The sequence below is a fragment of the Sarcophilus harrisii genome, chromosome 1, assembly GCF_902635505.1.
Source record: "Sarcophilus harrisii chromosome 1, mSarHar1.11, whole genome shotgun sequence".
Classification (NCBI taxonomy): Eukaryota; Metazoa; Chordata; class Mammalia; order Dasyuromorphia; family Dasyuridae; genus Sarcophilus; species Sarcophilus harrisii.
In genome coordinates, this window is record NC_045426.1 from 634,043,026 (window position 1) to 634,070,572 (window position 27,547).

Genomic DNA, 27,547 nt, shown 5'->3' on the forward strand with positions numbered 1-27,547 from the left:
CCCAATTTATACAGTATAGATATTATTTATGCATCCTTTATATATTATTTTATTATTATAAATTTGTATATAATACATATCTTATATATTATATATTACTATCCCACTAAACTGGGAGTTCCTTGAAAACCGAGGCTTGCTGGCTTTTGCCCTTCTTTGGATCCCCAGAACTTAGCACACTGTCTGGCACATAGGACAATTAATAAATACCTTACTGACTGTGGGATAAACAAGTTCAAAATTAATAGTGGACGAGGTTCTTTTTCAGTTTTTCAATCCATATTCCCTGAGTCTGCAATATTCTTCCATGAATCATAAGATCACAGAGTATCAGAGAGTAAGACCTGTATCAAGGAGTAAGACCTTAGGCAGTGGTTCTCAAACTTTTGTTCTCAGTATCTTCATGTTGTTAAAAAAAACTATCGAGGATTTGTTCAAAGAGTTTTTGTTCACATGGGTTATATTAATAGCTATTTACTATATTAGAAATAAAAATAATTTTGAATTTGTAGACCCTCTGAAAGGGTTTCAGAGACCTCAACAATTCTTTGGACTACACTTTGAGGACCACTGGCCTTAGGGATCATTCAAATACTGAAAGAATTTGAATTGAATGAGAACACAGGCCCAGATAAGTGGTCTGTCCCACATCATTACAGGGGAAGTAGCAAATGTAGGTTTTAAAAAATAATCTATTAACTATACCATTCCACCTCACAGCCACTTGTATCCTCTCTTAAACAGTTGCTTCAATTTGATGGATATATACTACTTGTTACATTGAATTAAAGTTAACAGTGCATAGTTATCTGTCAACCTATAAACCCTGACCCTATAATCACATGGAACAAAAGTCATACAATCTCCTTACAAAGTAACTACATAATAGATGCTCAATAAACACTTTTTTTTTTTAAAGTTTTCAGATTTCAAATAAATTCCCAATAACACTAAGATTGGGGGAGGAGAGCAGAAGGGAAAATTTGGTAAGTGGTAATAAGTGAAACAGTTTGTCATGAGGATACCAGGAATAATCCAAGAGCCACTAGACTTTTTAAAAGAAGAAGTATGTGTCAAACGTCAAATATTGTTTGGAGTACAAACTACTTCGGGTCTTACATTTGACCCGAAGTAGTTTGTACTCCAAACAATATTTGACTTTTCCCAAACAGGGATAAAGAGACAACAAAAAAATCAACTCAGTTCTCTGTTCTGATGGGCCCATGGTCCAGAAAAGGAATTAGTTTGAAATATTAGGTACTGGGTTTCCAAGACTATAATAAACATTCCAGATGTAAAGGTTTTTAGATCACCCATTAATTAGTATTCTATAGCCTATGGCAAATCAGAATTCATTCCATCCAAGTTAATACAGGGAGATCTCATTTTCCCTTGCTCTCCCTAGGATGACCAAACCCTAAAACATAATACCTATCTCTCTGAAAATGAGCCATAACAACTCTTAGAAGTTGTCTAAGCTTAGAATCAATCTCTCACCACTTAAGTTTTTGTTTCTGGAAAGCCAGTCAAAGGGAAGAGTGCATTTCACTTGCTTGAGCTAGTGATTCAAAGCTATGGAGCCAATCAATAGAAAGTGCTGCCTCATTAGCTACCCCGGTAGACTATACAATTTACCTGACTTTAGCTTACAAATTTAGCTAATTTTTCAACATCTAAAAGAGAGCACTAGAGAATTTAAACCACTAGAGAATAGGAATGGTTTCAATAACAAAATCTTGCCTCTGCTGAAAACCACAAATCTAGCTACAAACAATTTCAAATTCAAACTGCTAGTTTAAAATTCAAACCAGGGTTTCAAAAGATTGAGTCTTTTCTTGTTGAAAAATAAGACTCAGGATGCTTAGGGTATTAGTTTAAATCTGCAATCCTGACTCAATTTTCCTCAGCCTATAATTCTGAGAATTCAAGTTCAAATCACAATTTTGGACTTTTGAACCTCTATTCAATTTTTTTTGTCAATAAGAGTTTACCTATACCATCATCATCCTAATGAATGATTTTAGCATACTTTATACTTTACTCTGAAATTATTTTTAAAAATTCAAAGATGCTACCTCAAGAAGTTGGATTTCCTGTGACGTTAGGATTTAATAGTGCTAAGAAACATATTAAACAATAAACACTTATTAAGCATCATATATTGTGCTAAGTGCAATTATAGTTTCTCCAATTTTAAAAAATTCACATATCTTACTGAAGTACTTTAGCCTATTACTTCAAAACAAACCCTATCTGAATATTATTGTAGCACTATTTTTCAAGCAATGTCAAATGTGAGCTGGCACTATTCTGCAACTAACACAGCACCACAAAGATGGTTGTTCTTTTGAATGGCTTTAGGGTATAAAAATTTAAATCAGTAAGTAGTGACAGTAACATTTTTTAAAAAGAGCATGAATGAAACATTTCTTTAAAATATACCCAAAGTTCAAAAAAGAACACAGGGCAGATAAGGAGAATAGTTTTGTTATTATCAAGTTATACTTTTTATAGTTTTGATTTTTTTTAAACAACTATATATGACAAAAATTCGGTTTCACATAAAGTCATCTTTGCTGTTGTTTGTATACTGAAACATTCACGTGTGATATTTAACTTCACACACAATGAGAAATCTGTATTTTTTTAAAAGCACATTTAAAAATGTGATTATTGTTTAATAAACAACAATGACAAACAAAATCCTCACAGGTCACATTTAAAGAGTATTTTATAGTTTATAATAACCCTATAAAGTGGATTGTGATGGGAGAGAAAGAAGGCTAAATTGGACTTGAGAGACAAAAAATATTTGGGATTTTGGACTTGTACCCTTAGAACTTAACACTGACCTTACTAAAAGGTACTTAAACACCTGAACTGAATCCCAAATGGCACTTGTTAGTTTTCTGAATGTGGTTAAAACTAGCTGTTTAAATAGGGGTTGACATTTTACTTTTGTGAAAAACTATGTCATCTATAAAACAAGAATAACACTGATACTATCTATCTCAAGAATTGAGCATTGTTTTGTAAGCCTGAAAAACAATTATTAAATAAGTGATTAACCTCACCTTCATAAATGAAGGAAACAAGCTGAGGGAGGCTAGATGATTTACATACACCCCTAATAAAAGGCAGAGTAAATTGAGCATTCACTTCATCATCTCAAGCAAACTATGAAAATATGATGCCAGATAATACACCCTTAGATAATTATAAAACCATTAAGTGCTTCAGGGCTTTGAAACTTTATTGTGGGGTTAGTTAACAATATCCTCATAAACTAACAGAATATCTTTTCAGAGGACTTCATTAAAAGACATTCACTTCTCAAAAAAGTTTTATTACTATTTTTAGTCTTTTGATAAAGGCATGATCTATGGAAAGTGGGATTAAAAAAAACCTAAACAAAAAAAATTAACTAATCATTTTTTAAAGTATTCAAATATAGGACAGATCTTTACCTTTCATTAATTTATTGATAAACAATGTACATACACAACTTAAAATAATGGAATTGACCTTAATATTGGAGTTTGAGACAAATAAGATACAACTTAGCACTTTTCTAAACTTAAAAATGTTTACTTTTCATGGTAGATTAGCATACAAAATAAAATAAAAATCACATAGACAATGTGTCTATGTTCCAGAAACCATTGGATATTCAAATACAATGAATAAAACAATCCCTACATTCTAAAATTTATGTCAACTTTTGCTCTTAATTTTTAAGCAAATAAAGTTCTGAATGATTCTTTTCTAACTTTTAATAAATATTGCTTTTGTTATCTTTAGATGATATAGGCACTTTAGTAGTCTTAAAAAAGTAATTCCACAATCATCCAGGATGTTAAAGCAAGAATGCCCTCTTCTAATCACCCCTAGTTATAAAAGATAGAAGTCAAAAGAGGAAATAATGATACTTCACTTTTTTCTTTACCATATTAAAAAAATTACTTCAAGATTTCAGCAAGACACTGGTAGAAACAGGTATCTTTGTAATTATATACAAACTACATAGTACTCAAAAAGCAATTAAACTACAGAATGCAACTTTCTTACAACTTTAAAAAGTTAACTTTTCAACTAGCCTCTTTGCAACATAGTTAACCTGTAACATCCTTCTTCAAATATTCAAATGTTAAGGTTAATTCTCAAGAACACCATTGCATATAAAAACTATACTATCTATAAACTAAGTTGTCATGTTGCCTTGTCAAAAAACCTTTTAATGATCTATATGTTAAATAACTCCATGTTTTCTTCTTTGCCTATACATCATCACTATTTTCAATGTTTTCCCACTCAATTCATAATATATTACTCACTAAAACATGGAATAATTTATCTCCAAGGACCCTTAAATCCTATCTGCAAGAAAGAGAATTCTTCTCCATTATCCTTAAACAAAATTATCTGTCTGAAATGATTTATGCAGTTACCACAATTGAAACTTATGTAAAACACCTGCATATCTTAAAGCACTAATAGGCCAGCATTTAGATATGGCCTTGGTGCCTTTAGACATTCATTATACAACTGCCATTCATGTATAGCCCTCCTACTTGTGAGTTCTTTTGAGAACTTGACCATACCACTAACAACTGTAAAAAATTTGTTAAACTAGTTGATGATAATATATCTCCTAAAAGATAGAAATATCATCAAAAAATATAAATTCTCTTGATTTAGAATCTTACACAGTATTTAACATACAAATTCAAAAGAGGCAATTACCTACTGCTTAAAATAATGCTACTCAGCTGCATTTACTCCAAAAATACAAGCCCTTATTTTAAAAGAGCAAAATTATGTACATGGGTATAAAACATTTCACTAATGAAGATCATTTTGAAGCATGTCTGAATTGTGAAAACACTACTCATTACATTTCATTTCTCTAAAGAGTGCAATTTATTTGAATAATATAGACTTAATAGATGGCTTATGATTAGTAAAAAGTTTTTAAATGACTCCAATGGGACAAATAGGTAAAATAAAACTCCAATGACCTTCAAAAAACTGGACTAGAAAAAAAAAGCTTATTTTCATTTATTTTTCCTTTACTTTTTTATATTCTTAAAGAGATGATGATCTATCAAAACATCTAACTTTGTAGTATTATAAAAGAAATTAACAGTAGGTGCTTTAAAAATAGTGGGTAGGATTACGTTCTGAAACGGATTTCAGAAAGGTCCAGTCTATCTTATGTATTATGCAAATATCTGTATTCTGAGATGAATTTCCATTGATGATGAATCTCAAATACAAATCCCCAAATGCGTATGTTGATTTTAACCATAGCACATGCTTACTAGACAACTACTGTCTTGGTTAGACAGTCAAAAAGTCAGCTGCAGGCTGACTATGCAAGAAGATTGCTGAAAAGTCCCACAACATATACTTTTGCTGGTGCCTATAGTTAGAAAAACCTGTAATTAATTCGTGTCAAATCAGGGATTCTCAATGGGTTGTGTACATCATGCATTCTTTTGGTATTCTCACTAAATCTATGGACAACTTTCTCAAAATGATTCTAAATGAAAAAAAAAATAATTACATTAAGATTACAAAAGAAATCAATTATTCTGAAATATAGTTGTCAAAATATTTTTAAAACAAGTTTATAGATCCCAAGTTCAAAACTCTTGTGGTAAGCAGAAAAAAAAAAAATTAAAATACATTCCTGTGAGGAAAAAGTGAAGGAAAGTTACCAATGGAACCAAAACAGAAACGGCTAAAATTGCTTTTCCACACAAAATTACAGTTAGGGTATGAACTGGAGAAAGAAAAAATTATGTAGAAAGAAATCGAATTATCTTAGATTTGTTTCTTATGAAAACTGCAGGGAAAACACGGCAGAACAATCAAACGTGTTTTGAGTGAGAGGAAGTGATAGGACTTTGCTCTTCCATTCCTATTTGGTTATTAGCAATTGCAGAGGGAGGACCCTCGAGTGATTCAAGACAATCTCCCAAACCAATCGAAGTCCTCCTTTTACTTTCCACCGCAAACCTACCCTTTTCCCTCTCCCTGGGGTGGCAATTTCCCTCCAAGAAACTGACCAAGCTTCCAGTACGATAAATCTGAATTTATTTCTTAAATTAATTTAATCTCGGGACCAATCATCTCAAACGTCCCGATGGAAAGACCCTTTCCTTCTCTCCTCCCCTCCCCTTTTGTTTCTAAGGCACTCTCACCATTCAACTCCAACACAGGCCCGTCCAGTCCTACCACATCCTGTGGGATTCAAATCCACAAGCTTCTCAGACTGGCTCTCCGGCTCCCTCCTACAGTTGCAGTCACAAAACCATCACCTCAGCCTCCAAAAGCCCAACCTGATTCCACCCCCACTCCCCCCCGCCCCCCGCCTCAATCCCCGACCCTCTAAGCTTTTTTAAAAATTGTTTTCCCAGCCCCCACCTCCAACTCCGGGCCAGAAACGGAATGGGGAGGGGGCGGCGAGGAGGCAGAGAAAGTGGGGAGAGGAGGGGCTAAGATCCCACCCCCCACTTTCCTCTCCCAATCCCCCAGGCCTAAACTCAGCTCCTGGAACACAACCAATTCATGGATAGAAAGCTGGGTCGAACCCGCGCCTTCCGCCCCAACCACACTCCCCAAGGCAGCGGAGGGGGAAAGGAGTGAGACTGAGGAGGAAGGGGGCTCGCTGTAATGAATTGGAGAGGGGAGGAAGGGGAAGAAAAAAGGGAATAGGCGCCAGATAAGAAGGGGAGGTGGAGTTATGAGAAGGGAAGATTAGGGAGGGGAACCCTGTTTTACGAATTGGAGAAGGGAAAGAGGGAGAAGAGGTAAGGAGGTGGAAGAGAAGAGAGGTGGGGAAGAGGAAGGAAAGAGGTGGGGGGGAAGATTAAGGAAAAGGAAGAGAAGGGGTAAGAAGGAATGCGGGGAGACAGAGAAGGGATGGGGGAGACCCGGGGGGAAAGTGGGGGAGGTGAGAGTTGGAGGAGAGTAGGAAGGGGTGGAGAAGAGAAGGGGATGGGGAGGAGAGAAGAGGAAGGGATGGAGGGAGATGGGGGAAGGAGAGGCAAGAGGCGGAGGGGATTGGGGGGAGGGGACGGTGAGAAAGGAGGCGGGGGGAAGCAGGGATGGGGAGGGGGCTGCCCGGGGAGGCGGTCGGGGCTCCCAGGACCGGCGGCGAGCGGCCCTCCTCGCCGCCTCTCACCCTGGCACACACGGCCGCCGGCACTCCCAGCTCCCGCCGCTCAGCAGGAGGAGGAGGAGGAAGACCAGCCGCGGCAGCCCCGGGAGTAGTCAGGTCCTCCAGCACCCAGCGCTGCGCGCGCCCGCCCTCGGCCCGTCCCTCCCGGGCAAGGAGAGAAAGGCGGAAGGCAGAAGCGCCCCCGCCCCGGCTCCCGGCACAGGCTGCTCCGCTCGGCGGGCTGGGCTCCCGCCGGCCCCCGCCCCCACCCCCGAGGTAGCCGAGCAGGGCCCGCCCGTCGGCGTCCCCGCCTCCCCCGCCCGCTCCGGCTCCCTCCGTCCGGGCCTCCCCGCACGCCCCGGGGCGCACTCACCCTCGCGGCCGCTCGCCCGGGTCAGGGGCTCCCAGGCTTCCGACTCCAGACCAGAGCCAGCCGGGGGCTCACGGGGCATGCGCTGAGCGGCTCGCGCATGCCCGATTCTCCCCCCTCCGCCCCCCGCCCCCAGTGGTAATCCCGGATTGGGATCGCCTATTCCAGGATTTGGGAATGGCCGGGGTTAGGGGGAGGGGAGGAAGAGTCGGGGAGAAGCCGGGGCTGGGGCGGGAGAAGCGGAGACCCCCGAGGGGAAGCGCGTCGGGTTTAGTTTGGGCAGAGAACTAAAGCTAGGAGAGCTCTCCTACACCTGGGTATATTTGGGATTATATTTGGGAACATATTTGGGAACTGCCCCGCAGAGCGCAGAATGTCAGAGGGAGCGCATGTCAAGCCTGAAAGGGAGCCCGGAACGCGCAAGGACGGTGGCACTAAGGACGCACATTTGGAAGGGGCCGCAGGCTCTCAGAGCGCCCAGAATGGACGGATCTCAGAAACGCCCGCATAAAGTCAAAACTGGAACAAGTCCTAGATCACAGAAAGTCTGAAACAAGGATGTTAGGACCCAAAATGTCACATTCGGAAGAGATTTAACGTTAGAAATGGGAAGGGGAAAGGAAGGAACGGGAACAAGAGCTCATGAAGAAGACACTTCACAAAGAGCATTTCATTTGGTCCTCACAACAACCCTCAGAGCTAGGTGCTGATTAACCCCCCACTTTGCAGGGATTAACCCCACTTTATACTTTATCCGAAGCTAGCAAAGATTTGCTCCCGATTGCATCCGAGATCGATTTTGAATTCGGGTCTTCCTGATTCCGAGTCTAGGGTTCTGCCCACTGTGTCATCTAGCACCCTAGAATTCAGAAGGTGAAAAATCTAACATAGAATGTCAGAAGCGGAAAGGATTTTAGAATATAGAATGTCAGAGATAGAAAAAATCTTAGAAGGAAAAAGAATATCAGGATGGGAAGGGGCCTGAGAATATAAAATGGAAGAGTTAGGAAGCATCTTAGAACACAAATGATTGCCAAATTAAGAGATCTTGAGAATCTGGAAGAGAAGGGGAAAAAGATATTAAAACATAAAGTGTCAGAAGTGTATAGAATGTCAAAAGCAGGAAATACTTTAGAACAATCTATCAAAACTAAGTTTTTTACAACAGATTTTCAGAGTTGGGCAGAAAGTATCTTAGAACTGGAAAGAATCCTTAAAGATCAAGGAGTCTAAACCCTTCTTTTATGTTGGAAGACTTGACCAGATAGGAAATTTAGAAAATCTACTTTGGGAAATATACATAGTCAATAAAAAGTGAATTGAAGTGTTATTTTAGGAGAGTTTTTATTACTAGCATATAGAGGATGGCATTAACCTGGAACATGTCAGAGATATAGATCTGCCCCTAATTTCTGTGAGAATTAGGGAAGCTCACTTTATAATTCTGTAGTTAGAAACTGTAGGGCAAGAGTTGTTTTTTAGCTTTGTATTCTTAATGCCTAAAAACATAACATGTGCTTAATAAACAAATTAAACTGACGTGTCAGTTTACTCACTTCTGAAGTGAAAAGAGAATCCAAAAAAGGTGTTCATGTTTAGCCTATTGAAATTGAACAGCTTTAATGCAAAGTGAAGTGAGTAGAATGAGAACATCTTACATAGTAAAAGCAAAATTGCATGATAATCGAGTATAAATGACATAGCTCTTCTCAGCAATACAATGATCCAAGTCAATTCCAAAGGATTCATGAGGAAAACACTGTTCACATCCAGAAAAAGAATTGCTGGAGTCTGAATGCAAGCATAATATTTCCATTTTTAAAAGATTTGGTTTTTTTTTTCTTTTAGTTTATTTCTTCTTTTACAACATGACTAATACAGAAATAGTTTTAAAAGAAAAAAAAGGAGAAGAAAAATTTTAAAGTTCCTAAAATTAATTCACAAGTCATCAATTTCTAACATTATATGTAATGTTCTATATCCATAGTTCCCTCTTGTATGAAAAAGGGAGAAAGGTGCATTCTCATGTCTCTTCTTTGTAATTAACTTGGTTTGTATTTAAATGGATAGCTTTCCATTTTGATTTTGTTGTTCTTCCCATTTACATTGTTATATCTATTGTTTAATTTTCCTAGTTCTACTTTACTTTTCATCAGTTCTTATGTCATTTCTTTTGGTACAAGAATGTTCTATAGTATTTATGTGCCACAATTTCTTTAACAAGCCCCCAAACAGCATTATCTAGTCTATATTTCTTTGCCACTGCAACGTAATGCTGCTATAAAATTTGGATGTTTAGGGAGGGGAAAAGAAATGGGACAACTTCTATGCCATGGTCATTTCCTTTTTACATACACTTTGGCTTAAGGGCTAAATGAGCGGATTTAATCCCATTACAATCATCTTTGCTTCCACAAATATTAGAAATAATAGTACTTCACTATATTGAGGTATGGAGGTAACTCAGAGGTCTTTGAATGAGGTTCAAGCTCTAGCAAGTTTTGTTTTTTAGAATGAACTTAGTACAAACTTAGAACCTAAGTTTGGAGAGGATCTTCACCAACTTGACTGTAAGGTGAAAATTTTTCAGTCACAGTAATCCTTTAAGATCAATATAGAGAACATGAATCTGAAATCACAGATTCCTGAAATGCTGAAGTGTTAGGATGAGTTGATCAGATGATTCCCACAGGAACTTCAAGGATTTCAGAGAATGGGGATGCCTTATAATAGTTCACTGAGAGTTCAATTGATCTGCTTTCCCTGCTTTAAATTTGCAGACTAGCGTCTGGGAAGAGGGAAAAGAGAGAATTTCTCCTGTTACCTCTTTCCCAATTGTAATAGCAATAATGCTGATATACAGGAGAAGCAATTGGTTAAGACCTTCATTTCTTGACTGATTTCTTCTGCTTTTTAATTTCACTTTCCTAGAACAAGTGAGAAGCTAGAATTCCAAAGAATGAACTTTTCACAGTCAAAGTATTACATACTTGATTTGGTGTATTTTCTGAACTGATGAGGAATTGTGACTAAGAGTAAAGGCATATTTCTTCCTGCTTGTCTATCATCGTAGCTCCATATCTATGCCTTATATTTTAAAAAACAAGACAGGTAGAGTTGCATCATATGTTAACATATATACATGTGCAAAAAAACAAAACCAAAACAAAAAAAACAAAAAAAAAAAAACCCGGAAACCCTAGGGAATAAACCTGGTGGAAAGCATTTGAATGAAGATCAACAAAGAGAGCATCAGTCCACCTATATAGAGGGAAGGAATAGAAGAAGGGGTTAGGAAATAGGTCTTTTACAGAGAAAAGATGCAATACTGAAGAGAAAATTCTATCATCAGCACATCCCCAAGATTTTTCTATGTTCTCTCCCCATTTTAAAAAAAATCATTTTTAGGATTGCCTTATTGATGATAGTATTTTTCAGCAAAAGAAGGAAGTAATGAGCAATTGCTGGGTTATTTTTTTGTTTGTACCAAATAGAAACAGGTTGGGGAAATAAAAGTTATAAAACTTGAAAAGTGATCCTTCTGGAATTTTTGATAGAGAAAGAGAGAAAAAGCAAACATAGTCTTAACACACACTCCATATTTAAGGAGGGCAAATTTTAAAAGTTTTAAAGAAAGGATAGATAAGGTCTCATCGTATAAAAATTTTACAATAGAGGATGTTAGCCCAAGAGAGATGAGATGTGATCAGGAATGAAATTTTAGTGACCCAAAGAGGAAGAAAAGAGAAAGTTATCTAAAGACTGATATGGAGACCCAAGAAACCCACCACCTATCAACTTGGATTTTTATAGGCAGCTAGATAGTTCACAATGGACTGAGCATATGACTTGGAGTCAGGAAGACATGAATCTGAATACAGATGCAGATACTTATTAGCTGTGATAGCCTGGATAAGTCATTTGACCTCCCTGCATCAGTTTCTCAATCTGTAAAATGAGGATAATTATAATACCTATCTTATAAGATTGTTGTGAGGAACAAATATACAGAAAGTGCTTTGTAAAGCTAAAAGTAATATATTAAACTCTTATTATTATGTACACATACAGCTATTTACAAAATAGATTAAATAATTTGGAGGGAAGATGCTAGCTAGGAGGGTGGTGAGCAAGGAAATATCTGGAGGGGGAAATAACAAGATGAATACAAATGCATTGCATATCACTAAAAATAACATGAGGGGTGCTAATGCTCATAATGAGCTGAGACTGTTAAGGCATGCTAAATACAAGAAAAGGGTTTTTAAAAACTATTTTGAGGGAAAAAAGAATATACAAGGCCTGATACTCAGGGCATAGGACAGTGATAACAGAGAAGAACACAGACCTACAGCACTTCTATTTTTCTTCTGCCTTTATTACTAAGAACAGTCACTAAACTGGAATGCACAGAACAAATAAATCTAATAAACTTTTGATATTCATGATAAGTAGGGATATGGGGAATACAAAGTACTCTTAATAAATTCAAGGCCCTTAGACTTTACTTAACTGCAACCCTATTTAACCACCAGGTGGCATTGTTAGCCGATAACCTGATCCTGTTATGCCAAAAAATTTTATATTCATATATATATATATATATATATATAAGTTTGGGGGACACCCTGTACTAATCATATCATAGGGATATAATAGGTACTTAACCCTGTGACCAGACATGCTAAGAAAATACCATATATATAATCCTAAAAAATGAGTAAACTTTATCCCCTAGCTTTGTCTCTTCTGAGTATCCCTCTATACTCACTAAATAGAGAATATATATTTTAATGCATTTACTGAATCAGAATCACCTCTAAGTCTCTAACCATCTGCAAAAACCCACCTTTTTTCTTGAACTCGCTATATTACATTAAGTCCTAGTCATGTGATTTTGACATACTGAAATCATTCCCCACAGAATCAGATAGAATATTTAGACAGAACTAAAAGTAGTTATTTTATTCTTGCCACAAAGGCATTAGACAGTAAATAATTTTTTAAACTTTATTGAAGGATTGCTCTTGTATCCACCCCTGCTTTCCCCAAATGGTATATATGCTATTTTGAAACCAGGACTTTAATAAATAAGTAGTTCAGTTCATTTAGCATCCATACACAGTAACTTCTGACAGCAGATAGTTTACGGTTGCTGTTCATTAAGTAGGGTTAGTTTTTAGAAGAAGATTCAGGAAATCTGGACCTCTGATAGAATGAGCATGGATTCAGGATCTCTGGCATGGACTTTCAACTAGATCATAATACAGCTAGCTCATCACTAAGGGAACAACGGGAGTATACAACAGCTGGCTCCACCAAGGAAAAGTCCATACTATAATAGGGTGATGCATGATCTCTTTCTGATTTTTGACTACAACATCCTTCTCCTGCAACTGAATCTAATCACTTCCTATTCCATTCCTCCTCTCTTGCTCCCCTTTCCTGTAACCAGAACCTTGCCACTCTTCAGAAAGAGTAGGAAAAAGAAGAGGGATGTTATACTAGGGATTGGAATAATTGGTGGGTGTGATTTCTGAAAAAGTAATTTTTTAGAAAATGAGAGGGGTGCTTCAGTGCTGGAAAAGGGTAAATATTGCCCCATTTTCTTTTTCAAAAGAAAAAAGAACAGAATGTGTAAACTGCAAGCCAGCAAACTTTTCTTTATTACTGGGAAAAAAAATCCAAAACATACTATTAAATGCACAGTAAAAGAGAGTGATCACAAAGGGCCAGCATGTCTCCCACTCCAATCTAGCCAAAATTCATTTGTGAGCTATACTGAAGTACTGCTCTGATTACATTACTCTAATTCTCAAAAACTCACATTTGTTTTCAGGAAAAGTCACTACACAGAAGACATTCTGATTATGGGTACTGTCCAGGGGTGTATTGAAGCTAGTTCCTACTGATTCATGAGAGCATATTGTTAAATTTTCAGCAAGAACATTTACATGTCCGAAATCAGCAAATACTACAGTTCAGGACAATTTTTGCTGTTGCTTTTAGTTGTCTGAACTTAATAAAGTGTTAGAGAAGATATCAACAATGCAGATTAAACCTAAACGTGTAGCCTATACACAGCCTCTCCCTGATCTGGTTGTTACATGTACTAGCACACTCCTGGTGCAATTCCACTGAAAGAAGAGGCAATGAATCACTTTTTCATCACTTTCCCCTCATATATGGTGGCAGAAAAGGCAAATTGCTTCACCCCTGCCCCTTGATCTCTACTCTTCCCCATAGCATCCTGAGCCTGATTGTGACCCAAGGCATTCAGCTGCAGGAGATCCTAAATGAGGAAATTAATGACCTTTAAGGGGAATAAATGTTTCTTCCCTTCCTCCAAGAGTATTATCTACTTAGTTTGGGATCCCAAGGGCAAAACTCCAAGATAGATATGGGTCTTTGAACTTACTAGTGGTTATACATTAGTAAGTATTAGAGCTGGAATTAGGATCTAGGTTTTCTGATTTCAGAGTCAGAACTCTGTTCTACTATATCATGAAACTATCACCCATGTCCTAGCACTCCTATCATCCTAAATCTCTCCTTCTTCATAGCTATATTGCCTGAGAAAACTGTCTTAAACTGGTGCTTTCACTTTTCTCACTCCTTTCTAAATCCTCTGCAATCTGGTTTCTAACTTTATTATTCAACTAAAGCTGCTCTCTCCAAAGTCATCAGTGATCTTACAATTGTCACATCAAATGGCCCTTTCTCAATTCTCATCTTTCTTGCTCTCTCTCTCTCTCTCTCTCTTTCTCACCTTTGACACTACTGATCACCTTCTCCTATTGGATAATCTTTCCTCTCTAGCTCTAAGCACAATGCCTGTGAATAGTAGATTCTTCTCCTACCTATCTGACCACTCCTTTTCAGTATCCTTTGCTGGATCCACATCCAAATCAAGCTTTGTAGCCATACTGTCCCACAGGGTTCTATACTGAATCCTCTCTTCTTCTCCCTCTTTTTGACTTGATGATTTCCTCAGCTCTTGTGGACTTAATTACCTTCTCTATGTTCATGATTTTCTACCTCTCCTGCCTAAACTCTCTGCTGACCTCCAATTTCACATCTCCAACTGCCTCTTAGATATCTTAAACTGGATGTCTAGTAGACATCTTAAACTAAATGTGTCACAAAGAGAACTTATCTTCCCCACTAAAAAAATCTACATTTATCTTCTCTATCATTTTATTAAGTTCAAACAACCAAAAACAACCACAAAAATTGTCCTGCCTCAAGTTTTTCCCTATTTAATCTATCCTCCATTCAGCCATCAAATGGACATTCTGGATTGTAGATCCAATTATGTCAACTCCCACCCTCATCCCTTACTCAGTAGACTCCAGTGACTCCCTATCAACACAAGGATCAAATGCAAAATCTGCTGTTGGGTATACAAAGCTGTATTTTTTAACTACTGAAGGGGTGTTGCCTCAGTTAAAATGAGATCTGGGAAAGACCTTAGTATAGAAAGACCTCCCATCTTTCCTGAGACGAATATCCTGGGCCACCCTCAGTCATCCTGACCTATGTTTTTTTCACTGGACTCCAAATGACTGGAGGAGAAAGTGGGTCTGATGACTTTGCACAGTCCTGGCTCACTTAAATCCAATTCACTTGCAAGTCAAGAAAATATCACTTCCTGTTGTCATTGGTCTTTCTCGAGATTGAAGGATGAATAATTATAGTTTCCTATTGATCCTGTATATAGCTTACTTTGTGTATGCAAGTGTGATAATGTGTGTGATTGTGTGTGTGCATGTATTTGTTATCTCCCCCATGAGATTGTAAGCACGTTGAGGACAAGGACTTCTCTTTAGTATCCCCAACTGCTTACCTCAGTGTCTGGCACATGATAGGTGCTTACCAAATGTTTAATGATTGATTGATTGATTGATATTTATACATTGTGTGACTTGGAGCAAGTCATTTAAACTTTCTGGGTTTCAATACTGTCATCTATATGAATTAGATAATCTCTATGGTCCTTTCTACCTCTATTTTTTTTTTTCCTTTCTTCTTCTTGATCAGATTGCTCTATCTTAAAGCCAGTAGGTATGAAAGTATGGTCTGTAATTGAAGAGTCATCATCAAGATTAAAGAAGGAATATTATTCCAGATTTTCTTTTCAACTTCTAACACAAGTTGCCCCAGTCCATTTTCTCCCAATTTGAAACAACTGAGAAGTTCATAGTCATTCCACGTGACATATTGCCTTTTTATATTATTGTTAGTCTTAATATCTGACTGCTCTGCTCTTCTTATGATTTCATTTATGTTTTGACTTGAGGTAAGTTTTTTTTTAATCTTATCTGGTTTGATGCCATTATATTTTATTAGAATTGTGAGAGAGTCCCCTCCTCCCCTTTTTAAAAGCTCTTTAAGTCAAAGCAAGTGGTATTTTATAACCTTCAACAGATAATTAATGCATGTGACAACCCACAGGCATTTAACACACTTTAGCAATAGTTGAGGGAGGAGCTTATAAGCGCTGAGCCACAAATAAATTGCTAAAGAAAAAAAGGGGAAAAAAATCCTTGCATTTAACTCCCTCCATGGGGGAGTATTAGCACTCTGCAGTTGTGATTCAGAAAGTCTGTTTTCACAACCCTAAGTTTAGGGTGGGAAAACTGAGGCATTTAATTACTCATTTGACAAATATTTATTATGCTCCATATGTGCTCAGAGTGCTCATCTCAGTGCTGGAAAATGTACAAAATTTAGATGAGATAGTTCTCCCTTCATGGAACCTATAATCTAGTAAGGGGATAATGTTTATGATATATAATAAGTGCATCAGAATGGTGCAAAGTGCTATGTGAAGTTTCAGAGTTGAAAATCATCACTGGCTACTAGTCAGGGAAGTTTTACTAGAAGGATTATTTGACTTAGACTTCAAAGAACGGATTGGAATTTGGTAAAAGGGAAGAGAAAGCATTCCAGTCACAGACAACAGTCTAAAAAGCATAAAGATGGAAAATGATATAATCTATACATGGAATAAAATGAAGTACAGTTTGGTTGGGGCACACAGTGAGTAAAGCAGAGCAAATGAGATAAGGTTGAAATGGACTGATGTCCATAGAAATAAAAAGAGATTTTAGAGTCTCAAGGGGCATTTCTAATCCAAGAATTCTATGTTACCAAGGGAGAAGAGCAGGTGACTTTTTCAAGGTAACATAGCTAGTTCATAGCAGAGCTAAAATGAGAATCCAGGTTTCCTGATTCCAAGTATCATGTTCTCTCTACTATACTTTGATGCCTTCACTTTATCCTCATTGTCTCTTCCATTAGTTTCCTCTTTATAAGCAGATGACCAGCATCCTAGTTCAGTCCTGTCTCACCTCTTAATTGGACTATCCAAGTAGCCTCCTAATAGGTTCCCTCTTTCACATCTCTTCCCTCTCCAATTCATCCATCAGAAAGCTGCCAACATAATATTCCTAAAGCACAGTTTTGACCACATCGTTCCTCTGCTCAAAAAGCTCCAGTGGTTTCTGCTTCCTCTTGTATAAAATAGGCTTCTCTGATTCACACTTAAAACTCTTCACAATTAAGCCCTAGCCAGTATTTAAAAATGGATAACTCATTTCTCCCCCTCACATGATCTCCTTTAGCCCAGCCATCCTACTCTCTGTTCCCCACATATCCCTTTTCATCTTCTTCTAGGTTTTGGCACAGACTGTTCCCATACCTGAAATGTTCTCTCTCCACACTTCTGCTCTTGGAACCACTAATTTCTCAAGGCTCAGTTCAAATGCTACTTCCTTTAAAAAACCTGTCCTGATTTTTCTCGATATAAGTACCTTGCCTGATCCCTGGGAATTTATTTTGTGTATATCCTGTATTTATATCTTTATGAACATGTATCCCCCAGTGTAAACTCTTTATGGGCAAGGATTGTTGATTTTTTCTTCAGATCCTCAACACCTATAGTGCCTGGAGCATGATAGATACTATTGCCATCATGTTACCATCATTCAGTACCTAATGATTGATACAATTTTACCAGTAATGATAATCAAGATCAATATTTTCTAGGACCATAACAGATTTAGAGCTGGAAGAGTTCTAAGTGATCCTTGTTTTATAGAAGACAAAAATGAGATCCAAGAGAACAAGTCCAAAGTTATAACTTGAAAGTGGCCAAGATGGATTGAGATACAAATTCTCCTGAGTCAGCACTATGTGTGTGCTATCCACTGCGCAATAGATAACAGGCTAGGAACAAAAGATCAGACTTCAGTCATAGCTCATCATGCTCTTCATGGTCTATCCTAGATGATACCTGCTCCAAGTCTTTGCTAGTACTCGTTTCATTTTTATGTGAGAAAATGAAACTGCCATAAGAAGATGTCTTAGTTTAGTTTTCTCCAAAATCATAGTTCCACAAAACAATATTTTCCTCATATAAGACTAGCTTAAGGTCTTGCTTAAAATTTAAAAGAAACACTTGGTCCCATGAAAAACATAATAGAGTATAACTGTGGAAAAATTGCATTTGGGAGCTACTATCTAATCAACCACACTACTTATTCTGCTTCACAGTACAGTTATAAGTAAATAATAATTATTATTAATCACAGCTAGCATTTATATCAAACTTATAAATGTTATTTCATTTGATTCATATAATCACTTTGTACAGTAGGGGCCATTAGCTCCATTTGACATATGAGAAAACAGGTTAAATGACTTGCCCAGGATTAAACAGCTGGTCTGAGGTGAGATCTGAATTCAGGTCTTCCTCACTCCAAATCCAGTACTCTATCCACTGTACCACAAATATTTACTCCTACATTATTATATAGAGCAGAAGCTTCATACTCAAAGCAGTCCAAGGCCTGAACTAGATTAAAATGTAATCAGGAAGTGTTTAACAAAATAAATGAAAATACAATGCAACATTGATAATGCCCATTTATTGTTGGTTTTCTAAGTCAATATCTCTATTTGAGTTTGACACCACTAATATAGTGATTGAATGTTAGATCTGAAGAAGACCTTAATGGTGAAGCACAGTGGAAAAAAGATCTGGATTTGGAGTAAAGATCTCAAAAATCAACCAACCAAACAACCAACAAGTATTTATTAAAGGCCTACCGTGTACCAGATACTGTGCTAAGTGCTAGAGATATAAAAACAAAAATGAGATATTCTCTGTGTTTTATGATATGATATGATAAGAAGAGTTTTATATTCTGGGAAGGGAAGGGGCAAATTAAGAAAGAAGGGAGACTACATACATATATACATATGTTTATATATAAAATATACACACACACACACACACACACACACATATTGAAATATATGCATATACAAAAGGACACCAGATTAGGACAGTAGAAAGAGTACTGAATTTGGAATTAAGAGGATTTAGATTCTAATCCCACCTCTATTTATGGCTATTTGTGTGACTTTGAGAAGTCACTTAACTCCTTTACTTCTCAGTTCTTCATCTGTAAAATGAAGGAGTTATATACGGTTACCTCTAAAATCCCTTCCAGCTCTAAATCTATAGTCTTCTGACCTAGAATCCTAATTTTATAGGATTTATAGGAATTTTTAGGATTAGCAACTGAGAGGACCAGGAAAAGTTTTGTGTAGAAGCTAATATTTGAGCTGAGAAGCTAATAAGGAATTTCAAGAGGCAGATATAGAGAGTGCGTATTCCAAGCATGGAATAGTACAGAAGGATGGGGATGGGAGAAGTGCCATGTGAAAGGAACATCAAGAAGATACGAATGTCTGGACTCTAGAGAGCAGGAAGGGGAGTGATGTAGAACAGGAAGCTAGGCTTGGGCTAGATTGTGAAGGGCAATAAAAGTCAAACAGAGGAATTTATATTTGATCTGAAAGAGAACAGAGAGCCAGGGCTAGTAAGTTTTGATATTGAACTTTGAATTCAGGACTTCTCCTTCTAAGAACCAGTGTTCTTTTAATTACAATATGTTCTGTAAACTTTAATGATAATAGTGTGTGTTGATGAAAATTTACTTATTTAAACACAAACTTGTTTTCAAATCATAGGCACAGGACCAACTTTTTAAGGATCAAGTAAACTCTGTTTTCTCCTCAGTATGCAATCACCACATCATCATAGGATCAAAGACACAGAATGTGGAAGGGAGGTCTTTAAGTCAATTCAAATAGCTCAGCCATGGTGGAAATGTCACAATCAGTAAGCATTTATTAAGTTTCTACTGTATCTTAGGCAAAGGGAATACAAAGATAAAATTTGTGAAAATATTTCCTGTCTTTAAGGAGCTTATGGTCTAGCTGTGAGAGACAATATACACATATAAAGAAAAATTTAAAAATAGATAGAAAATAGACTGGCCTAAGATGTGTGAATGAGCAAAAATCAGAGATTGGGGTCTGAGCCCTGATCTCTTGAGGTGTGGCTTAAGGCAGGTCACTTCCTTCCCTGCACCTCTTCTTCCATAAAATGTTGAAAAACAGACCAGATGATCTCTAAAGTCTTTTTTGATCTAACATTTTATAAATATCAGCAAAGGATGATGTTCAGTCTGTTATAGTTACTGGCAGCAAATCATTTGAATTATTTTGCAAACAATAACTAAAAAGAATTCCTTCCTCCCCAGTTGTATTTATATTTCTAGGACAAATTGCCAAGGCCTGGGTATTAAAAAACCAGCTGACATTTCACATAGATAATCCCAGAGCCCTTGAGCCATAAAGGGACCTGTATGAGCAAAATACAAAAGCAATTCATCCTGTCAGAGAGAGACTTGACAAATGAATGCTTGTCGTGGACAACTGAAATAAAAAAAGATACTAAATTAGAATAATCACAAGGGACAAGGCATCTGCAAAAAGAGAGATGGTAGTCTAGTAAAGAATGGGAAAAGATATCAGATACTGGGGTCTGCATTACTGTAACATCTCAGCTATAGAAGTGACCCCTGCATTAAAAGGGGGGAGGGACTATTTTAATAAATGAAACTTTTTACATTTCTCTGTGAGGGAGGCAGATCACAGAAAACAGAATCTTTCTGGAAGGGATATGTCAATGCATATTTCTTTTATTTCAGTGATGTGATAGAGATTTCACATGCAAATAAAAGCAGTCAGTTATATTTAGTATCCTAAGAAACCTGCTTTACGACTTTGTTATGTCTATGTATGATGTCTTGCAGAGAATAAGTACTCTCTAGTCCTAATAGCTTTTTCTGGTCCGTGAATAAAGCAAGAATTTTTTTGAAGGGCTTTCTTCTAGAGGTAGCATATTAGAATAGAGAAAGCCCATGAATCTGAACCAAAAAAACCCCTAAGTTCAGGGCCCAATTCTTCCCAAAAGAATAGAAATAATCAGATAGCTATGTAATACTAGAGTACTAATTTTATCTCTCTAAACCTAGTTTCCAAATTTGTGCTTCAGTGCTGCTTCCCATTCTCTAAGGTTATGGCCATAGGTGAGTTTTAATATTTTATGGACAGTCATGCAATGTTGCAACTATCTATATATTGTTTATTATCCTTGCTACATGACCACTTGTATCCTTGACGATTCCATATATGTCCTTGATCTTCTTCTGAGAGAAGGTGAAAATGTTTCTAAATTTGATTGTCTATATTCATTCAAGTTGCTATTTGATACCATTGCTCTTTATTTCTAACCTCTATTTTTTGTTTGCCGAATCACAGTTCAAAAATTCTCTGTAAATTGCTGAATTTCTGCTCTAGTTGAATAGAAATCTAAGATTTGGTATATTAACAAGAAAAGCATTAGTTACAGTACAGATTAATTGTGTAAGCATGATTAAACCAGCAAAAGCATGTTATTGATGAAGATGATAATCCTATTTTCAGAAAAGGAAATGCCAGGGAGAAAATAGTTACGAATTGTTTGCTTCCGGGAAGACTTTCATCTGGGCTGCAGCCTGCTAAACAGCCGTTAAACAGTGACTAGAAAGAAGGCACAAGAGACAGGTCATGTTGAAGCATGCGTGGGTGGTTTAGCATTGGCCTGTATTCCTAGAGACGGAAATGACTAATCTAATATCAAAATACATGTACTACTGCTAACAAATCTAATAAACATATGAAAACAAACAAAAATCAAAAATACAGCTATAAACAAAAGCTAGCAAAAAAATAATTATACCACAGAAGTAGAGGGAAGAGCAGAAATCCTGGACTATAGTACTTAAAAAGGAGACCAAACTATCAAGTGGTTTTAATGCACATTCTAGTTCACATACAACCAGGGCTATGGCTGGGGACAGTGGGAGAAGTGGGAAGTGGGGAATGGTTTGGGATTAAGGGCAGACTGTGACTTTGCCACATGGGAATCAAAATTGCAAGGTGCATCAGCTACAGTGCTGCATCTATATTGAGAAGAGTTGGCTTTAAATCTCACCTATGATTCTTGCTGTGTGGTTTTGGGCAAGACTCTCAATTTCCTTAAGTTTCTATTTTATCTTTAAAATGGAGATGATAATTCTACCTGGATTATCTACCTCATGGGGTTGTTTTTTTGAGACTTAAATAAGAACATCTAGGTGTATGCTATGTTCCAGGGTTCTCTCAAGTCTGGGTTCATGTGGTCCAGATTTGATCCTGGGTTCTGACCCCAAGAAGGTTTTTCTCTGTCTTTGATTTATTTTTCAATCCTGGTTTTATTCCAGGAAAGTCCCTTGAATGTATTCATAGTCATCAAGTGTAGATAAGTGTCTCTCTAATTCTCACTCAGAGTACTAAGTCCTTATTGGAAATAAAACAGCTTTTATTTCATTTCACAGAAAATATATATGTTGCAAAGTATGCATGGAAACCCTTTAATAGATACAGAAAACATATAAAAGTCAGATAACTTTTTACTTAATGCCTTCCACCCTTTCTATCCCCTATTCCTATTAGAGGGAACTAAACTAGGATTTTTCATCATGGCAACTCTTTGACATACTGGTGAGTCCCTCTTTCCAGACAGTCCTACATAATCCCTCCTACAACTTAGAGTACCTATCTGTGCTTCAGATATCCCCTGCAAGGTAAGAATGCTGTGAAGAATGCCAATCAATCCCCTTCTCACTGGACCTTTATTGTTTAAGCAACTCACTGGCTTTGCTCTCCCAGTAGGAATGAAGTAGATAATATTTTTTTCTTCAAGGAGCATGCTGGATCAGGAAATCTTTTTCTCTCTCTAGATGGTCTAAACTTCCCAAGTCTTGAATCTGCTTATTACTGGACTTAGAGTTACCCATGAGGCAACTTCCAAAGGCTACAAAGGAAATTTCTCTTTTCTTGCAACAAAGCAAGATTCTGGGATCATGCTGCCTAGCAAATTCAAAATTCTCCACTCTCTTCCTCCTACACAGGAGGTGGATTATCCCTTCTCAGGATGTAAGCAAGTATCTCCTCCTTTGCTACATGCTTCTTTTTCCAAGTCACCACCCAACTGTTCTTGGGAGGAGGAATCTTCCCATATGCACAGATTTTCACCCCTTTCCCCCCACCTCCTCAGAATGCTGATCTGTTCTGCTACAAATCAGTGTTTGCTCAAAGTAAGTGAGAAAGGAGAGACAGAAGAAAAGAAACAAGAAGAGGGAGAGAAGAGAGAAAAAAGAAAAAAGGAGAGGGGAAAGGGAAGGGAGAAAAAGAGTTGATATGTTAGATCACTTTTAAAGACCAAAAGGAAGGTGACTCCTCTATCAAAAGTCTGTTCTCCTGTGCCTTAGATAGCCTGTTCCAGGATTACTCAGAAAACAATTCCAGTCATTGTTGACAAGTCAGAAAAATTCCTTGTCTTCTACGTAAGGTACCAGTGGATGTGGGAGATGAGTCAAGATACTTCCTAACAAAAGATAGATTACAATCTTATCGAGTGGATTGGGTATTAGAGGTATGGCAATATGTTAATGCTCTCTTAGTTTAGGTTCAATTTTTTGGGACCAAATAAAATACTCAGAAGTCAATGATTATTAAACAAAAGGAAGTTAATTTGCTGTGATCACACAGCAAGGATATACAACGAGGACTATAGTGGCCTTTAGTGTATCTGGATTCTGATGCTCCTTAGTTCTATGTGGAAATATGATCACTACATCATCAGAGTATGGCAACTTTTATGTTCTTAACATCTGCCAAGTCTGAGAATCCTAGACTCCATGAAACTGGAACTTTTTATATCCCTAGAGGACCAGGAATCTGCATCAAGGAAGTTGAGGTCAACTAGAAGTAGCTTCATCATCTTCTTCTTCTTTTTTTTTTTAGATAAAAGCTCCCCATAATGTGAAAAAAAAAAAAAAAAAAAAAAAAAGAAGCTGCAAGAGGGAAAAACTGATCTTATCACATTGGGAGAAGCCATCAAATTGATCAGACACTTCCTTGAGTGTCTACCTAGTTAGCATATATAAAGTGCTTTGGAAACTACAAATCATTATTAATTAAATGATAATTTTGAAATGATTGCACACATCTTAAGTTGGTTACATTTACATTTTGACACCATCTTCACTTCTTCAGTAGCTGTAGAAACAACTGAGCTTTGCCCCTAGTTAGCAAGAATAATTAGTTAGACTAGGAAACTACCAGATGGCTCATTTCCTTCCATATCCCCCCTTCCCTCTGGTGACAACATATCAGATGAGCTGGTCCCTGCCAGGCAGCACCCTCCCTAGAAGCATCTTGACAGGATGTCATAGACTCTCCTATAGGAAACAATGAGCTCTTCTTAGGTCAATGTCTCAGATGGTATCCCCTCCCACTCAAGTGGAAATCATGGGTAAAAGTAAGTGCCAATAAAGTCTGTCTCTCATATATATAATAGTCCATTTTAGATTTCCATGATTTGCCAAAAGTTTGGAGATGTGTGGGGTACCTATACAACCCCTCCTCACCACTGCCTCTTGGTAACTCTACTTTCCTTCAAAGCTCATTTCAATTGCCACTCCTTCTTGAGGTCTCTCCTTCTCCCCCCCTTTCCTAAGCACTAGTTCCAATCTCCCCAAATTACCTTGTAGAGGGAAAACAAGGGAAGAAGAGAATAAACTTTTGTTATGTGCTTTATGTCAGACACTGTACTAAATTCTTTGCAAATATCATCTCATTTGATAATAATTGCAATTAATTTGCATATACTTATATCTGTGTATGTAGAGAGAGACAGACACATACATATACATATGTATATGTATATATATATATGTGTATATATATTTAGAGAGAGAGAGAGAGAAAGAGACACAATATGTTGACAAATGAAAATTTGTCAAGGACAAGGACAGTGTCTTTTCTGTCTTTTTGTCCTTTTACATATATTAGGTATTTAATAAATGCTTGCTGAATCAAATTGAATCTTTGAATCATGACCTTTTGTTCCTAAAAATAGCTTTTTTTGGTATTGTATTGGCACATCCCCCTATTTCAAAGACATTAGTAAAATAGAGAGGAAGTAATAAAAAACAGAATGAGTTTAACTCAGAACCCAGAAAGCAATGTAGGCTTTGTAATCAAGAAGATTAGGAGGACTGGTGTCTCAACTTGGAATTAAGAAATCAGTGAAATCTTATTAAAAATAACAACAACAAAGTCAAGGTCCCTGAATTGATTCTGAAAAAAAGCTAAAATGTCAGAGTAAGGTGATATGGACTGGTGAGTTCTAAGACACTATTGCATTCCATATCTTACAGGATTATTATTAGGATAAAATGACATAATTTATGTCTGTTGCACTGTTATGTAAAAGTCATGAAGATACAGAAAAGAGAGTTCTTGTCACTGAAATCTTTGAAACTGTCATATGGTTCAAAATTAGAAACGGATAGAATTTTATCAGTGGAAATGATAGGAAAGAAGGGGCATTAATATCTGATTTATTTTTGCTTTTTATCTGATGCTGCATATTTTAATCTTGATCTCCAGCCTCTTCTGGGAAGGGGAGTAGCACCTTCCACGTGATGATTAACATAATCACACCAAATCATCTTATATACCCAAGTGATTCTGAACCCTTCTAGATCATTAAAATACCATTTTTCATCCCCAACACCCCATTATTCCCATTTCTCACCTCAAATGCTACTTACCTCTTCCACTATATCATCTAGAATGTCTGTTCTAATAGACATTAATAATAAACTTTGGTAATTCATAATTTTAAAAGTACACATCTAATAAACTTTTTCTTTATCTTAAATTTTGTCTTCTCCCATTCCTTCCTTCCACTCTTTAGCTATCACTAAGACTTGGATTCCTCATGTCTCACCTTTCTCCCCCAGTGACACAGCCATGCTGGCCACTACTTCTAGTACCAGTCTTACTTATTTATTACTTATCTATTCATTCTCCTTGGATCATTGGTTAAGTTTCGTATATTCCTTGCTTCCCATCGCCACTTCCAGATTATCTCCCTATTACCATCTCTTAGTCATCCTTTGAGGTCCATATAATCCATATCTTCCAACTAATTAAAATCCTGGTGGCTGTCTTCTGCTGAACTCCAGGTCACTTTCCTTCTTTCCTCGATGAGTTTAGTACTTGGCTCATAATTTCTCTCTTCTCTTCCACTCCTGACATCATTCTAAGGAACTTCAACATATATTTTGACTTTACCTCAAATACCCTAATTATTCAGTTCCTCAGAATACTTACTTTCCACTACTTCCCATTTTCAAAGAATTCTTGATAGACTTTTATCCAAGTCACAATATTTTTTTTTTGAGGCTTTGCATGTAGCTGCAAAGAAAACTGTTTTCTTCTTCTGAGTTTGTCTTGATCTTTCCTGTCTCCATGGTAACTTTTTTTTTTTGAGAAGCAATTGGGATTAAGTGACTTGCTCAGGGTCACACAGCTAGGAAGTGTTAGGTGTCTGAGACCAGATTTCGACTCTGGTCTTCCTGACTTCAGGGCTGGTGCTCTATACTGCTCCCTTCATACTAACTTTTAATGGTCAGGTTTTTTTTTTTTTTGTTGTTGTTGTTGTTGTTGTTTTTTGCTCAGTTTTCTAGCCTTTTTCTTGACTTTTACTTTTAAAGTTGGGTTCTATTCCAGAGGTGAAGAGAACACTTTCCTGAGCTGAGCTTCAAGCTTTTTATACAGCTGTTTTCACAGCTAATTCGGGGTGGGGGGGGGGGACTGTGTGACCTATAAGTTTTTGATGTTTCCAAGGTGATATGATCTAAGGAGAGGTGGGCTCACCGCCATCCTTACCTAAACTCTGGTCTTTATTCAGGAATGGATCTTGTTTCCCTATAACCACAAATGGTAGTGCTTCTCTTTGCTCTGGAACAGTGACCAGGCTCCCTGTTCTCCTACAGCCACAAGTGCTAGTGCTCCTTTTTGCCTTGGAACTGAGACCATGGCCCCTGTACCTTGTGAATGACCACAAGCACTTTTCTCTACCCTACAACTATGCCCAGGACCCCTGCTCTCCTGTGACCACAAGTGCTATCATTCCTTTTGACTCTGGAACTGCAACTTAGGACTATGTATGGGCAATGCACGGGGTCCTGAGTCCAGCACCAGCAAAGAATCCTCATAATCTCTTTTTGACTATTAGTCCTACTATCTATTAAATGAGAGATTCCAAAGGTGCTGCTGCCATTGATGCTGCTGCCCCCAAGGGTTGCTATTGGCAATGTCACATAACCTTATACTTCACTCTGTGCCAGACCATCACCCCAGTTTGTCAGACCTTTCATGAAAACATCCTAAGTTATTTTGGGCAAAAATAACTATTTCACCCCAATCTTCTGTTGACCGTGCTGCTCCAGAATTCAATGTAAGGTGTTATTTTAAAGTTGTATAGAAGGGAATTGGGGGAGAGTTCAGGTGAGATGCTGCCTCTGTTTCACCATCTTGGCTTCCCTTCCCCATCAGTACTTAGTACTACTCACCTTGTCCCTGTGAAGAGAAGCAGTGGTTTTATCTAGTGAAGGATCATGAGATGACAAAGCAAGAAGAAGCTACAGTCTAGCCCTGCTAAATTTACAGATGAAGAAACTGAGGCTCAAAGAATAGGAAGGATTTGTCTTTTT

At 37.3% G+C, this 27,547-nt stretch overlaps 1 protein-coding gene across 12 annotated transcripts in view; it reads right to left on the bottom strand.

Annotated features, from left to right (window-relative positions):
- The window catches only part of PTK2 (protein tyrosine kinase 2), a 368,410-nt gene extending 360,788 nt beyond the window's left edge, over positions 1–7,622 (bottom strand). For 5 of the 12 annotated variants that reach the window (XM_012541848.3, XM_031947247.1, XM_031947249.1 and 2 more), the window contains exon 1: positions 7,539–7,620. In XM_012541848.3, coding sequence (XP_012397302.2) covers positions 7,539–7,617 — 79 coding nt within the window. In that variant the 5' untranslated portion in view covers positions 7,618–7,620. Of the gene's footprint in view, positions 1–7,189; positions 7,387–7,538 lie in introns of those variants that run through there. The other 7 variants (XM_031947250.1, XM_031947259.1, XM_031947258.1 and 4 more) reach the window with 4 other exon arrangements.
- Positions 7,623–27,547: the final 19,925 nt, after the last annotated feature.